Here is a 14,776-nt window from a genome sequence, read left to right on the forward strand (position 1 = left end):
CTGGTATGGAAAGAAAATCAGATCAGTCCAGGACATAGCAAATCTATAGAGGCTCAGACTTAATATGGCTCAGAGTATACCTTATCCAAGGGATTCTTCTACAAACAGCCATGGCCTCTATAGAGAAAACCGTCATGCAGCAAGAAGGGGCTGAGCATCTATAGGGGACAAATGGTTCCTGGAGCCAACAATCTTTTCTCCTCTGAAGAGTCCTGGACTGGCTGACTCCCACACAGTAGGGGCAATTTTCTCCGATAGGACAGTTAGGCCAGTGTAGAAAGCAAGACACACTTTAGAATACCAGACTCCTACGACCCAGCTTACCTTGCCTGTGACATTCTGCAAGATGTCCTATGTCATCTTGATGAAAATACTCATAACATGATGTGCCTAGAAGTTCCTGTGGTAGATATGCCAAAATAGCCGTTGCCCTAAGAAAGCAGGGAACAAGAGCCTTTTAAAGAAGAAAGGCCATTCCTAGGATGAGCAATGACATGTAGATAAGCAGCCCACTTTTCCCTACCACAGCTACCAGGAGAACAAGGTAAAAGGAGGCAAAAAAGCTCGGTGCTTTTCAATGGTGGGGTGCCCACCCCACCCAGCCTTCCGACTTAAATCAGGGTTATAAAAAAATGGAGCAAAACAAAGCCAAGACAACTTAAGGGGCTTTGGTCAGAAATCAAATTCCAGGAGGTCTTTAAATAAAAACCCTGTTATTCCGGTGAAAATAAGACAGAAATCAAAATTCCAGGGCAGGGCTGCTCCTTCTTTTACTGCTTACTTATGTCCTGATAGCTAAAGCTGCAGAGGCTCCTGCAGCTGGAACCACACAAGCCTTGAAGAGTGGGTGCCCACTTTTTGGCCTCTCACAGCTATCTCTAGTAGCTAGTCATTAGCCTGTGAATAGTCCTGAGAGAGGCGGCAGCAGGAGTGAATTTGGGACATTTGGGTCACAGGCTAGACCTGGTGCCAGTTATCTATGAGGCCAGGAGGAGGTGATCCGTAGGCTGGACACGGACAATGGCCTCCCTCGCACAGAGCTTTCTGCCTCGGTGCAGTCTGTGGGGTGCCCTGATACACGCGAGGGTTTTTTAGCTAATTACACTCAGAGTTAAACACACAGACGAGCCCGTGACCACATCTCCCAGAGAGCCTGGGTCTAAAGAGCTGTTTCCATGGCGTCCCCTTCATTCAGTGTCATGGCCCTGGACCACGTCACGGTTGTACGTCATATTTCTGTTTCCTTTCAGAACTGATCTCAAACCACCCACTCAGCTGTCGATTTATATTAAAGGCTACTGAGAAGAATCTATGCATGTTTCATGATCTCCTAATGAGTCTGGGTTTGAGCAGAGCGCGTTCTCACTTCCCTTGCCTTACGGAGAAATGTTCAGTCAGGAATGAGTATTCGTAAGAGAGCGGGTGAGGCCTGGAGTCATTCGCGTCAGTTTTTAGAAAACATTATTTTATTTATTTTACTGTTTAAGACAAGGTCTTACGCAAGCCAAGGTTGTCCCCAACTCACTATGTAGACGAGGGACCTTGGACCTCCGATCCTTCTGCCTCTACCACCGAGTGCTGGGGTCCGAGGCATGGACTGCCGCAGCGGCTGCATGGGTGCTGGGAACAGAATCCAAGGCCTCGCGCATCTGAGCTACACATCCTACCACTGCGCCCAGCGGGAATAACATTCTCTTAGAAAAGCCCGCTGACGCCCGGTCTTCTCGGCCGCTCCACTTAGGGCTGAGATCTGCTGCCGCGGCGCTCCTCGCCCTTTAATGTAATGGTGACCCCGACTATAAAATTACTTTCTTGCTACTTCACAGCTGTAATGTTGCTACTGTTATGAATTGTAATGTAAATGTCTGATAGGCAGGGCATCTGATATGGGGCCCCTAGGAGAGGGTCACTCGGACCCCCAGGGGTTGAGAACAGCTGCTCTGCTGCACTGTGGAAGAGCGAGAGGTAGGGTCTTACCTCTGATCTACGAAAACGAATTTGCCATCTATCGCGTGTCGAGAAACGTACTCCATAGATTTCACCCTTATTTCCCCGTTCGCTGGTTGTGGAACCATGTGTGAATGCAGGCGCCCGATGGCAACGAGGCAGCTGAGGTTACAGCCCTCATTGTCTGGCTCATTGTCCTCGTCCAGCCCCATCTTTGTGGGCGGCCAGCTTTTCAAGTAGCCTGTGCTGTGGATGGTGCAGAAGCTTTTTCGATCTGCTGGAAAGCAAAAGCCCATGGTGAGTGTCAGTGCTCGGCTGGCAGTGCGAGGCAGTCTCAAAAGATCAACAAAATACGAGGCCTCCCTCTCCAGAAGGAGTCACCTGGGGAACGGAGCAGACAGAATGGGCCAGTGTCAGCATGCTTAGCAGAGCCCGTATACAGGAGGCATCATATAGACCACCCAGGGAGAAGACTCCCCACACCCAGTGCTGGAGGCTAGCGCATGGGGGCTGGCCAGGATGTCTTTAAAGTATGATGGTGAATAAAGGTGCGGATGTGGAGACTGCAGACTGCGTAGATGGCTCACTGGATAAAACACGTGCTCTGTGTGGGTTGTCCTTGTCCCAGCATTCCCACATCAAGAGGGGCACACCAGTAACAAGGCAGAATGACAGCGCGGCACCTCTGCCTTCATCTTGTGTTGACTCCTTTACTTCGGCTACATGTTCAAAGCCCTGAACCTGCTATCACCCTAGGCTTTGGAACATCAAACCCTGGGGGAACAGACCACCCAAAAGGAGGACAGTTACCCATGTGGGCAAGGCTGTACCCTGGAGCAGAAGTGACTGTCTCCCAAGGCTACCCTGGATTTTCACATCTCCATAAGGACAGATTTGGTCCTCTGCTTAGGAACTGAGCTGAGACAGTGTTCAGCCAGACCACGCCCAGACCAAAACTGTAATGAGGCTTGCCCCTTGCTCTAATTCTCTTTAATTATTTAATCCTAAAGCACAGGTCAATTCCCCAACAGACAGCTTCGGGGCCACTGGAACCCTTCATTTGTTCCCAGTGTGGCCCTACTGAAGACCTCTCTCTGCTTGTCACCCTCTCCTGTGACAATGGAGACAAGTGACCTAAGTCTAGCTTGTTGCAGCCACTGAGGCCTCAGCTCTTCTCCGAAAATCTCTGCTTTCATGATGGGTAAACAACGTGATGGTTAACAGCACTGCTGGCCTTTCAGGAGAGCGGGGTTTGGTTGTGAGGACCCGTATGGCAGCTTACAAGCATCGGTAACTCCAGTTCTAAGGGATCCAATGCCCTCTTCTGGCCTCTGTGGGTACCAGGCAGCACATGGCACACAGACATTACACATTACACAGACAAACGAAATACTCATATACATAAAATGAGTAACATCTTAAAAAAAATCTCTGGTTATACCTGGGCATAACTAAATCCCCTTCAGTGATACTAGCAGGTGGTACAGGTTGGGGGCCCAGTGGCTACTCTGGAGATGCCCCTGAAGCTTCTAGGAAAGTACTTGGTACTCAAAATAGAAGCTGAACTAGAAATGTAAACTTAGAAGTTTTGACATGTGGGAGACATTTTCTATACATATACATCAATGTGGACAGAGGAGAGCAGCCCCAGGACAGAGGGAGGGGCAGCCAAAGGACCAGGGAGAGAACGCTTCAATAAGCAAGGACCATGACCAGCATCTCACCCATGTGGTCACTAGGGAAACTGCCCAGGAGGATTCTAGAGGAGAGGGGGTGGCACTCAAGAGACAGAACTGTGTTTTTTATCCAAGCCACATCCGGGTAGACAGAAGTTAAACACAGAAAGCCTATTCACAAATCTGTTCCCAAGGCAACACATCAGGGCTCTGTGGGTCCCTCCCACCCCCATTCCAGCTGCCCAAGGCTATAAGGTGAGAGGAGGCCCAAGCTGCAGGCTAGGGAGCTACTGCTCTGGCCGGCTGAAAAGCCCTGGCCTCTGGGAAGCCTCCCTCACGGCCCAGGATGGGAAAGGGCTGTTAACTGTACCTTTTTTCTTTGAGCAGGTGGAGGCGAAGTCTTTATCTTCCACCTTCACTGAAGGCCTGTTGCACTTCATCCTACAGAAGAAAGAGCGGCGAGCTCCAGAGCATAATCGGGAGGGCCCAGGGGTAATGTCAGTTTTAACCGGAAGTCCAGCTGCAAATCAACACAAAATGTGCTGAAATGAAGGCAGAGCTGTCTGTCAGGACAGGCTGTGTGACCTCAAACTAAGCTTTACTGCCTTACTGTTCTCTGGAGCCCTGTGTTCATGTGGGGACGTTTACAGATGGTTAGGAAGTGCAATTGCACAGGTGGTGTGGGTAGTCTGGGGATTAAAAGAAACAGAGCCAAGTGTTCCTGCCCAACAGGGGCGGAGGAAAAGAGGGAAATGGAGGTATACCAAGAAAGGTCGATAACAGGGAAATTGAATGATCAGGGCCAAGTAAGCAGCAGACACCTGCTTCCCAGCCACAGGACTGGGGTCCTACACAAAGGATGCACAGGACGGGGATACTGGAATGGGGGAATGGGGCCACAGGATTGCCTTAAAACTTCAGCCTGACTGGAGTCAGAATCCCTTGGAGGCCGATTTATCAATCCTAGTTTAGATGTGTGCTCCCTATGACACAGCCACCAGCATCATGCTGCCACTGAACATGGAATGTGGCTTTTCTGAACTGAAAAGGGCTGTGAGTGAAGTACATGCCGGAGTTCAGAGACAGCACCAAAAGTAAATAAGTATTTTAAAATCGTGCAATAATTACACCAAGACATTATTTTAGATTCATTGTGCTAGGTAAGATGTTATAATTAGCTTTGCATTTATTCTTATTTTTGAATCGTGTGGCTACCCCAAACCTAAAACTAGACATGCTTGTGTTCAGACCTGCAGCTTTAACCTTGGCCCTGTGGATGGAGCCTTGGGCCTTAGGCACAGTAGGTAAGCAAGCTACCGTTTTGTTCTGCTGGCCTGGGATGCAGGCAGAGCAAGGCTTCCGAAAGATCCTGGGTGATGCTGACACATGTGCTTCCTTACTCTCCTCACCAGTGTGAAAGCCGGATCTACACACACTACTGGGGGAGCACTGCAGCCATGCCAAGTAGAGGCTACTGCCCAGGAATCCTTTCCCCACTGCCTTTCCCAAACTGGCTCTGTTAACTTCCCCAGAATGCCAGCCCAAGCCTGCCACACTGGCTCAATGCCCTTCGCTGTATCTCTCTCCCTACACATTTTGCTGTAAAGCAATGAACAGGCTACGAGACCCCACACAGGTACCTATCCAAAGATCATTTCCCCTGTTCATCTCCCTTCTCCTCCTGGCACACATTAACTCATCTTTTCAAATGCACCTCAGCTGCCACGGACTCGTTGGTGCCTTGTCCTCGTGCCCACGTGAGATTTCCTCATGCTCCTTGCCTGGCACTCTGGCTGTGGCTGCAGCTATTGTGCAGGGTGTTGCCCATTGTCACTGTCCCCGGACTACGTGGAAAGAGCCTCAGGGACAAAATGCCATTCATCTTTTTGTCCTTCAGTCACTGGAAGGTGCTGCAGCCAGCCTACAGGACAACAGGCACCGGGGCAATGTCTGTACAACTTCCTGAACAGGTGATCTGACTCAGGGAGTGCTCAGGGAGTGCACCTTCTCCATCAGCAAGCAAAATGGAGAACCGAGAAACAAGGAAGCCATTATGCCAGACTTCCCTAGGCCCAGGCAGAGCCAACACCAGTGCCATACTTGCCATGTACTGGGAAGTCTACATTCTTTGTGCAGCAAGTCAACATCGCTAAACTTCCAAACAACCCAATCAAATAGGTCAGGAAACTAAGGCACTGAGAGGTGAAGACCACCCTCACAGCCATACACCTAGTGAATGGTGGAGGCAGGATGTGTGCCTAGCTGACCACAGGGCCAGCTCCTGGGTCTTGGCCTGGGAATGGTTGTGGGGAACAGGGCTGGGCCAGAGAAAGGCTGATCCTAGTTTGAAAGAAACAAGGCAGCCTTGTGAGGAGACAAGAAACACTGGCATTTTAAGAGAGAGAGAAAGACAGAGAGAGAGAGAGAGAGAGAGAGAGAATTTGTCCTGGGAGAACAAGACAATGTGAGCCTTTTCAGCTCAGGAACATGCTACTGAAAAGCTGTAGATTCTGAAAAAAAAAAAAGACCAGAAATCAGACAGAATGAAGTCAAAGTAGTCCCTTCTTCCACTAAATTTGGACACTAACACCTCTCTCCTTTAGGTAGACTGCAATGCTATCAAACCCAAGTGGCCATGAATAAGTCTGGTTAGCCACAGCAAGCGTCTATCATGGAGAAATACGGCAGAGAGGAAGAAGGATGAGGCAGTGTGGGGAGGCATAGGCATGGGCAGCAAACACACACAGCCTGCCCTGCACTCACTCTTCGCATCGATGAGTCGCTCCCGGGGCGCGGTGTCTGAGGAAGATAGCTGTTCCTTGACTTTGGCAATATCTTTAGGATGCAGGTAGTCAAACAAACTCTGGCCAATAAGGTCATTCTGTGGGGACGAAAGGCGAATGGATAAGTCAGCACCAGTGAGATAGGAAGATGCAGCAACACCCACAGGCTGCGTAACCCAGGCTACATGCGGTTTCCTTAAGCCTGGGCATCTCAGGCATTTGAAACCCTGCACACATGTCTAGCCCTTTGCCTGGACAGACACCAGGAAAAGACGTAGGTCCGACACCCATGAATTCCCAGTAGACATTAAAAGAAAAAACTACAGAGAGTGCGTTATCTACAACTCCGACAGTAGGCCCCTCTGTTCATTTTTGAGAGGGTACTGTTTGTTTTGACATAGAATGTCCCTGTGTAACCCCACCTTGCCTGGGACTCTACTCAAATTCATGACCTTTTTATGTCAGCCACCTGAGGAGTATTAGGGCAAGTGCCCAACTAGCCAAGCCATATCTTCGTGTGCCTTTGTCGCCCGTCTCTGTTCACAGAGTAACAGACTTCACTTTATGAGTGCCCAGAGAAGAAAGATAAAAAAGCAAAACATCTTGGAAAAGCCGAATTTACATAAATTCTCATTTATAGAAATGCCATTTCGATTAAAATCTTCTGCCTACCAGGCTTCCGTGCAACTACCAAGATGTAAATGAGTAAATGAATTAACACATATTCTGAGGACATAACAGGTGAAATGACTATTCTAGAAACTTTCATGTGCTCCTCTTATTTAATCCTACGGGCAGTCCAAAAAAACTGCATATGATAGTTAACGTTAATAGACTGTAAAATTCCCTGGGAGATGGGCATCCGGGCATCTGGGTGGGCTGGGGAGGGGTGAGGCCATCTTGACTGTTAACTGAGGGGAAAGACCCAGGCAAGGTTCTCCGACTGAGACCCTGGACTGCAGAAATAAAGGGCAGTGGGGCACTGTGGGGTAAGTGTCCAAGTTCTTATTCTTGGGTATTGAATTACCTGTCTACCTTTCTCTCCCTTTTCAGACAGCTTCACTCCCCACTCCTAGTCCACAGATGTGGGATCTTCATTTTGTAGCAAGAAGAAAACTTAAGCTGTTGGTTGGGTCAGAGTCAGACATTCCAGTTGGGGGAAATACAGGACACGTTAAAATTCTTCCTAAGTTTAAATTCGTTTCTCTGTTAAGAAGTTAAGAATTTTTGGAAGAAGGATTTCACATGTGACCCATATACTTTAATTCTTCTGAAAAACTGGGTGCTATTTCTAACTACCATGGGGCTGCCCACCACTAACAGAAGCACGACGTTACCTGGCTGTAATTGAGGATCTTGAAGACAGACTCGGAGACAAAGAGAATCTTCCCTCGGTCACATCCTACGACAAACAAAAATCCATCTGCTGCCTAATCAGGAGAAATGGATAATCAATTTATCACAGGTCAGGACACACGATCTGAAAATAAATCAGGGATTTGTTTTCTAAGTCTCCAATGCATAGGGTCACACGCAGACACATTCACTGGTGGTGGAAGAAGAGGATGCTGAGGGCTAATACTGGGTGAGACCAGCAACGCTCCCCCACCCTGAACGTGGCCATGGATGCCATCTAGTGATCAGGGAGAAAAGGCCAATTAAGGAAAGTTCTGTTTCTGAACAAATTCAGTTTAAGCTTGGTCTTCTGATTGTATGACAGGCCGGAAAAATTATGTTCCACTGCTCTAACTACAGTTCCTCTGTGTTGGTTAACTTCAGCTCTCAACTTGACGCAGCCTAGAACCACTCGGGAAGGAGGAATCATCTATATCAGATTGGCCTGTGGGCATTTCTGTGGTGGACTGTATTGATTCTTAATTGATGCAGGAGGACTCAGTCCTTTGTGAGCAGCTGTGTTTCCCAGGTGGGGTCCTCACCAGAATGAGAGAGGAGAAGATGAAAGGAAGCAGGCAGGCAGGGACTCATGTAATTACTGTCTTTCTTCCTGATTACAGCACAGTGCTCTCCCACACAGACCCACACAGTGCTCTCCCACAGCTCTGGACCACAGATGTGGTGCTTCTAGTGCCTGCCTAGACCTCCCTGTAACGATGAGCTGGAAGTGTGAGCCAACAAACCCTTTCTCATGTATGTTGCTCTTTGCCAGGGTATTTTAACACAGCTATATCAAATAAGACCTGAACAACCACCGGGAAGAACACAGAGCCTGGGACTGCAAGGAAGGACCATTTAGATCAAAATCCCATCTTCTGTAGCTCAGATGCCATCTGCCTTGAATTTAAACCCCCTCATTTATAGGGAGTGCTCTGTCAGACCTTCAACATCTAGAATGGGGGTTATGTTGGCCTTTTAACTTCCTGCCCAAGGTCTGGCAGGAAGGTGGGTCACTTGTGTTCCTTTAAACAGCACCAAGCCCAACACACAAACTGCAAGTGTCCAGGGTTCAGGAAATACTGCCCTCAGCCATCTACCTCTTTATGCAAGCTGAGGTGTCTGTGTTGTGCGAGAAACAAAGCAACAGTGGTGAGGAGGTCTCGACTGATGGGCATGAGGCCCTGGGTTCAAGTCCCACTACTTCGGGGGTCAGGGGAGGTGGCAGAGCTGGATGGGACTACCTCCGCATGCCTTTAATCACAGCACTCAGGCGGCAGAGGCAGGCCAGCCTGGTCTACAGAGAAAGTTCTAGGACAGCCACAGCTACACAAGAAACCCTTGAAAACAAAACAAAACAAAACAAACAAACAAAAAGCCTCATGAAATTCTTTCTGCCCTTTCTTCAGTTTAAGTGCAGGTGAACTCTAACATGCCAAAAAAAGGCCAGGGCGGAAACAAGCCATCTGGTGGAGAGACCGGAGCAGACGGGTGTCAGTGACGGCAAAGGGTCCTGGCGCTTGGCTGCGTGTGCCTGAATCCTACCCACGACTTTCTCTGATGACTAACTAGCCTTGCCGGAGTCTTCTGGTCGTGTAGTGGGGTGTCTCCCACATGCCCGTGGGTCCCAAAAGGCAGACACGGTGGCTCAGGTGTGGAATTCCAGCACCCAGGAAACTGAGCCTAAGAGAACTGCAAGAATATGAGGTCAGCCTGGGCTACATAGCAAGTTCTAGGCCAGCCTGGGCTAAAATAAGACCCTTAGTAAATGCACATAGGAAAGACAGCTTGCACTGGTCAGAAGAGGAGGATGAGGACCTGCTGCTAATTATGGTAACATCCATTGAGTCTTTGACAAAGTCTTAAAAAAAAAAAAATAAGGTCTGTTCTTTTCACAAAGAAGACCTTTTGGAATATAGTTTAATTCAAAGAACTAGGGCATGAATTCAAGGCCAGTGGAGGCAACTGTCCTAGGATACAAAAGGCCAACACAGGCAACTGTCCTAGGATGTAAAAGGTGAGAACAGGAGGGCAGAATCATTCAATATGAGAACCTGTCAAGCCACCAGCCATGGGAAGCTCAGGTCCCTCAGCTGGGCCAGGGTGAAGGATGACAGTGAGGGGGAAGTAACTTTCCTAGCACCATCTGCTGGAAACCTCATTATGTCAAAAAATGGATATTAATAACTTCCTCATTTGCCTTGCAGACAGTCCTATCTCATAGGAGAAGTGTTTTCAAGGTTTTTGCTAAAGTGGAAATGCGGCAGGAAAGGTGCCTGGGAAGAAAGTGACTGACAGCCTGGTGGGCATGCTGGCCAAAGCCAGGCCTGACCCTGAGACCTGAGCCGGATGTTTCCACAAAGGGCAAAAGGTGGCAGGAGCAGCATGGAGGCGTCATTACTCCAGGCTCCAAATGGTGCTGTGTTCTATAAGGCAGACAGCCAAGCAGAGGAGCTGGGCCTGAGGGACAGCTGGAAGAAGAGCTTTTGTGAGAACACTGTCAGTCCTGAGGGCCACGTGAACAGCCAGAGTTGGCTCCTTCTTGGGGGAGATGGTTGTTAGTGAGCAAGTGACGGGGTGGAGTTAGTCTAGGGTTCAAAAAGCAGGGAAGTAGAGTATCTGGACTTGATAGGCTGGTCAGGTCTACTGACTCTCACACTTGGTTTATGAGAGATTTTGAAAGCCAGGCATGGTGACTCAGGTCTGGAATCCCAGCACCCAGGAGACTGAGGTCTAAAAGGACTGCAAGAATTTGAGGTCAGCCTTGGCTACATAGTGAGTTCTAGGCCATAGTGAGTTTGAGTTCAGCTTGGGCTAGAATAAGACCCTTAGTAAAGGCACATAGGAAAGACAGCTTGCACTGGTTAGGAGAGGGACAAAGACCTGCCGCTAATTGCTACAGCAGCATCTGAGTCAGCCTAGATGTTTACTGAGAAATACATAGGATGGATAAAGGGGGAAGTGTGTGTGTGTGTGTGTGTGTGTGTGTGTGTGTGTGTACAGAATCTTTTACTCAGCCATAAAGAGAATAAGATCAAGTCATTAGTAGGACCATAGGTAGGCTCAGAGGTCACATTAGGCCAGACTCAGAAAGACAAGTATCATGTTTTCTCTCATATGTGGAATCCACTTTTAAAATGCAGACATGTGTATATGTGTACATATGGCAGGAAAATAAGAGGAGGAGGAGGAATCTAGTGAGAAATGGGGGGATAACGATCCTATTACCCCTGCCCACTAAAAGCTAAAACAACATAAATATCATGTGAGTGGAAGCTGCCTTCTGTTGATGCAAGTTCTTAGCAAGTAGACACCTGGAAATGGTAAAGGATTGGATAGCAGTTCATAGTCACCGGCATGCCGGAGAAGCAGGACAAGTTAACATGAAAATCTGCTGACTAATCAGACCTTGTGCAGCCCCTGCTAGATGGACTAAATCAGCCAGTGTGTTCACTTAGGCAGCTGTGCGAGCAAAGAGAAAGAGCTTGGTTCCTGCAGACTTCCATAGCCACCTCAGTAAACCCATGAGGCCACTCAGAACTGGTCACATGAGAAATGGAATCCCATCTACCCATCAGTTCTGTTCTCTGCAGCAGAAACCTTCCAATTCGAAGCAGCTTGTCCTGAGCCGACAGGCCAGTACAAATGCCTGGACCAAGCTGGGCAGAAAAGAGGTGGGAGCCGTCCTGGGCTCTGCAAACTTTTGCTGAAAGGCATGGCTACAGTACTGCAGGCAGGCAAGGTCAGCCCTGGCTGTGAGGAGTAAGGGTGGGTATTCTACCTCTTAGCTCGCCTTACTCTGCTCAGCAGCATGCCTAGAGCCTGAAGCAGGCCTCCTCTGTGGAAGCTATAAGTTTCTATGGTGCCAGCCTGGCTGTCTCTCTGTAGAGAGATACACAAGACAAGAGAGCTCAAAGGCCAAGCAGGTGAAAGCATTCCCTCCTTCCTGCCTCCTATTTGGCAGTTTTGATGTCTGGATGGACATTTGTGTAAAGATTTAGATGGAGCTTTCGTGATAATGGTTAGGTTAGAAGAAAAGGTCTCACCATCGCCAGAATCAAACTCTTTCTAAATGCTCCATGAAGGAATCTTAACTCACCACCCCCCTTTTAAAATTTATTTTATATGTATGAGTGTTTTGCCAGCACGTATACAAGTGTACCATGTCTGGTGTCTGGGGAGGCCAGAAGAGGGCATCAGATCCCTCAGAGAGACAGATTGGTTAGGAACTGCCATGTGGGTCCTGGGAATCAAACCTGGGTCCTCTGCAAGAGCAACAAACGCTATAAATCACTGAGCCAACTCTTTCCCCTCAATCCCATTTTTAACAAAATCCTTTCATAACTTACAATCACGCTACCACAGACTTTCCCTTCTTTGGCTAAGTAAGATGATATGAGAGGTAGGTGACTAGTTTCATGAAAGGAATGTGAAATGTATCCAAAAAGCAAGATCAAGTGGGAGGACCGAGAGAGGAAGCGGGCCCAGGAGAATGCAGTGTTGAGAAGGCAGACTCCTTCAGGCTGTACTTACTAAGAAACCATTGCTGTATAAAGGGAGCCCCGTAACTGCCACATACCCTGAGAATTAGGTGTTTCAGTTCATCATCGGAGAGAAATGTTGGCTTGTAGTTTGCTTCTGTGTATGGGTTGGTGGCACCTTAGGGAGAAAAAAAAAAAAGAGTGGGTAGCGTTTTCTATTTGGACTGTGTCACACACTCCCCTGCCTGCAACCTGGGTAGAACCCACCCTGAGAGTCAGTCTCTCTCTCCTTTCTCCCCCACCTGCTGCCACCATGTAAAAAAAAAAAAAAAAAAAAAAAACCATGGTAGATCTAGCTTGAGATAGAATCCTACTGTGCCAAAGAAGAGTCTCATTGAAGAGAAAACACTGCTTCCCACAGGAGACTCCGTTATCAGAAAACAGGCATGATGGCTCACACCTTCAACCCTAGCAATCAGGAGACAGAAGTAGGTAGATCTCCAAGATTGAGGTCAGCCTGGTCTACATAGTGAGTTTCAGGCTAGCCAGAGGTACATAGTGACACCCTGCCTCAAAAACACAAAAACAAAAACAAAAACAAAACACACACACACACACACACACACACACACACACACACACACACACGACAGCTCTAGAGTCTCCTAAGCCAGTTCTGAGGTCCAGAGTGAACAGGCTGTCCCTTCCCTGGGTAAGTTAATAAGCTTGGAACCCGGGGAGCATATCACTCTCAATCACACACTTCAAACCCAGGGCTGAGCAGAACAGACTTTTGTTTAAGAGGCTTCTGATCTAAAATTTTCCAGAGCAATAGCTTAGCAAAGCCAAGTGGCAGCTGCAGATGACTGGACCATGCAGAGTGGCCTAGCAAAGGGCTCTGATGAAGCCCACCTATAACAAATTTGGGTACCCTGGTGAAGGATGCCCTTAATATCCCCTAACAAGGCATGAGTGTTAATGAGTGTTAATCCATATCCCTTGAAATCCTCCATCCAGTTTTCTAACAATTAACTAATTATAACCCATCTCTTCTTCACTAAAGTCACATTGTTTTTAATGCTATTCCTCAAGTATGAGTTTCTGTATTTTTGAATAATGATCAAAAGTCAAAACTCAAAGCAACTTCTTATTTCTAGTGACCTTAGACAGAAACAAAGGTCTGCCCCGCTCACCATGTAGGGCACGTGGGCCCAAGCACCCTCCCCAGTTTTGTCCTGAAGCCCAAGACTAACTGGAAAATTCCAGGAACAACATTCACCAAAATGGGTGATGTATTTCAGATGCCTCCTGCAGTTTCGGTAGTTGCTTCCACTTTCCTGCCTCTGTTTTCTCACCCTCCCCACACTTAGCAAAGAAGGAAAATACTGCCTCCCTCACAAAGAGTCAATCTAGTTCGGAAAATTCCAAGACGATGAAAATATCATCAATGTTCATTTCTGATGATAAAAAACTATCTACCTGTGACTCATTCATCAGAGGAACAAGGGTAAGTTTTTCTCTTAAAGCTGGAGGCTCTTTCCTGCCCTGCTGGGCACTCCTACATTTCTGGTTTTGATCTCTGTAAGGGGTGGGATCCAGGCACGGGCAAGAGGTGACTTGAGAGGTGCTGTCCCGGGTGGGCAGGAAGCCAGGGCTGCACATGCACCTGTGCATACATGTGTGTGTGAGCTCCACGTTTATGTGCTCTGGGGAGGTGTTACAGCCTGATACCCACATATCAGTTCTTATTAATCACATTAATTAACTAATCACATTAATCACTTCATTTGGCCCCTTATCCAATACTGAGACATGGAAGGCATATCACTTAGGGTTGCACATTGAAAGAAATCATCATCTGTGTCAGGAACCGTGCAGGCATTCATGGTCACAGTTGTTGGCAACAGCATAAAGGCAGTAAGCCCCAAGACCTCACCTCTCAACGTTTTCATGTGTTGGACAGCCATCCTTAGCACGGTGAGCTTATCCAACTTCCTGGACATCGCATTGCATGTTGGTACCAAAGAAGCCAATTCATCAATGAAACTGTTCATTTTGTCCCGACGCCTCTTTTCAATCTGACTGTGGGCCTCCCTGAACACGGGAAGGAGAACAATTTCATCTCAGGTGTAAGCCAGCGTTGAGGCAACACTGACAAAAATAAACGAGCTGTGACTGGTTCTAATATTCTCTGACATGGGGAACCCAGACTCTGCAGAATGTTTCAAATTAGACTTTTATATTAAAAATCACCCCAAATGGTCTCGTTGATAGCTCAGAGTCAGGTAGCTCATTTGTTTTTTATGTTTACCCCATCTTTTAAAAAAAAGAAATATGACAATTGTCCTTTCACAACAAACTGAATTTTTTGTTTTGTTTTGTTTTATTTTTTAATCTCATTGTTCTTTTCCTCAGATTCTACACTACCAGGTTTTGGGGAAGGGGACAAGAAGAGGAAGAAGGGGGTTAGAGGTTCTGTATAGCCAAGTACCCCAAA

General features: G+C 47.7%; 1 protein-coding gene across 6 annotated transcripts in view; it reads right to left on the reverse strand.

The window, feature by feature from the left end:
• Bmal1 (basic helix-loop-helix ARNT like 1) overlaps nt 1-14,776 on the reverse strand; it is a 94,670-nt gene that overhangs the window by 11,862 nt on the left and 68,032 nt on the right. For 4 of the 6 annotated variants that reach the window (XM_021652786.2, XM_060367007.1, XM_060367010.1 and 1 more), the window contains 7 exons: nt 14,216-14,373; nt 12,378-12,457; nt 7,744-7,836; nt 6,387-6,504; nt 3,994-4,143; nt 1,978-2,224; nt 325-431 (listed from right to left, as the gene is read on the reverse strand). In XM_021652786.2, the coding sequence (XP_021508461.1) occupies nt 325-431; nt 1,978-2,224; nt 3,994-4,143; nt 6,387-6,504; nt 7,744-7,836; nt 12,378-12,457; nt 14,216-14,373 (953 nt within the window). The remainder of the gene's footprint in view (nt 1-324; nt 432-1,977; nt 2,225-3,993; nt 4,144-6,386; nt 6,505-7,743; nt 7,837-12,377; nt 12,458-14,215; nt 14,374-14,776) is intronic. The other 2 variants (XM_021652787.2, XM_060367008.1) reach the window with 1 other exon arrangement.

This window comes from Meriones unguiculatus, chromosome 14 (assembly GCF_030254825.1).
Source record: "Meriones unguiculatus strain TT.TT164.6M chromosome 14, Bangor_MerUng_6.1, whole genome shotgun sequence".
In the NCBI taxonomy this organism is placed as follows: Eukaryota; Metazoa; Chordata; class Mammalia; order Rodentia; family Muridae; genus Meriones; species Meriones unguiculatus.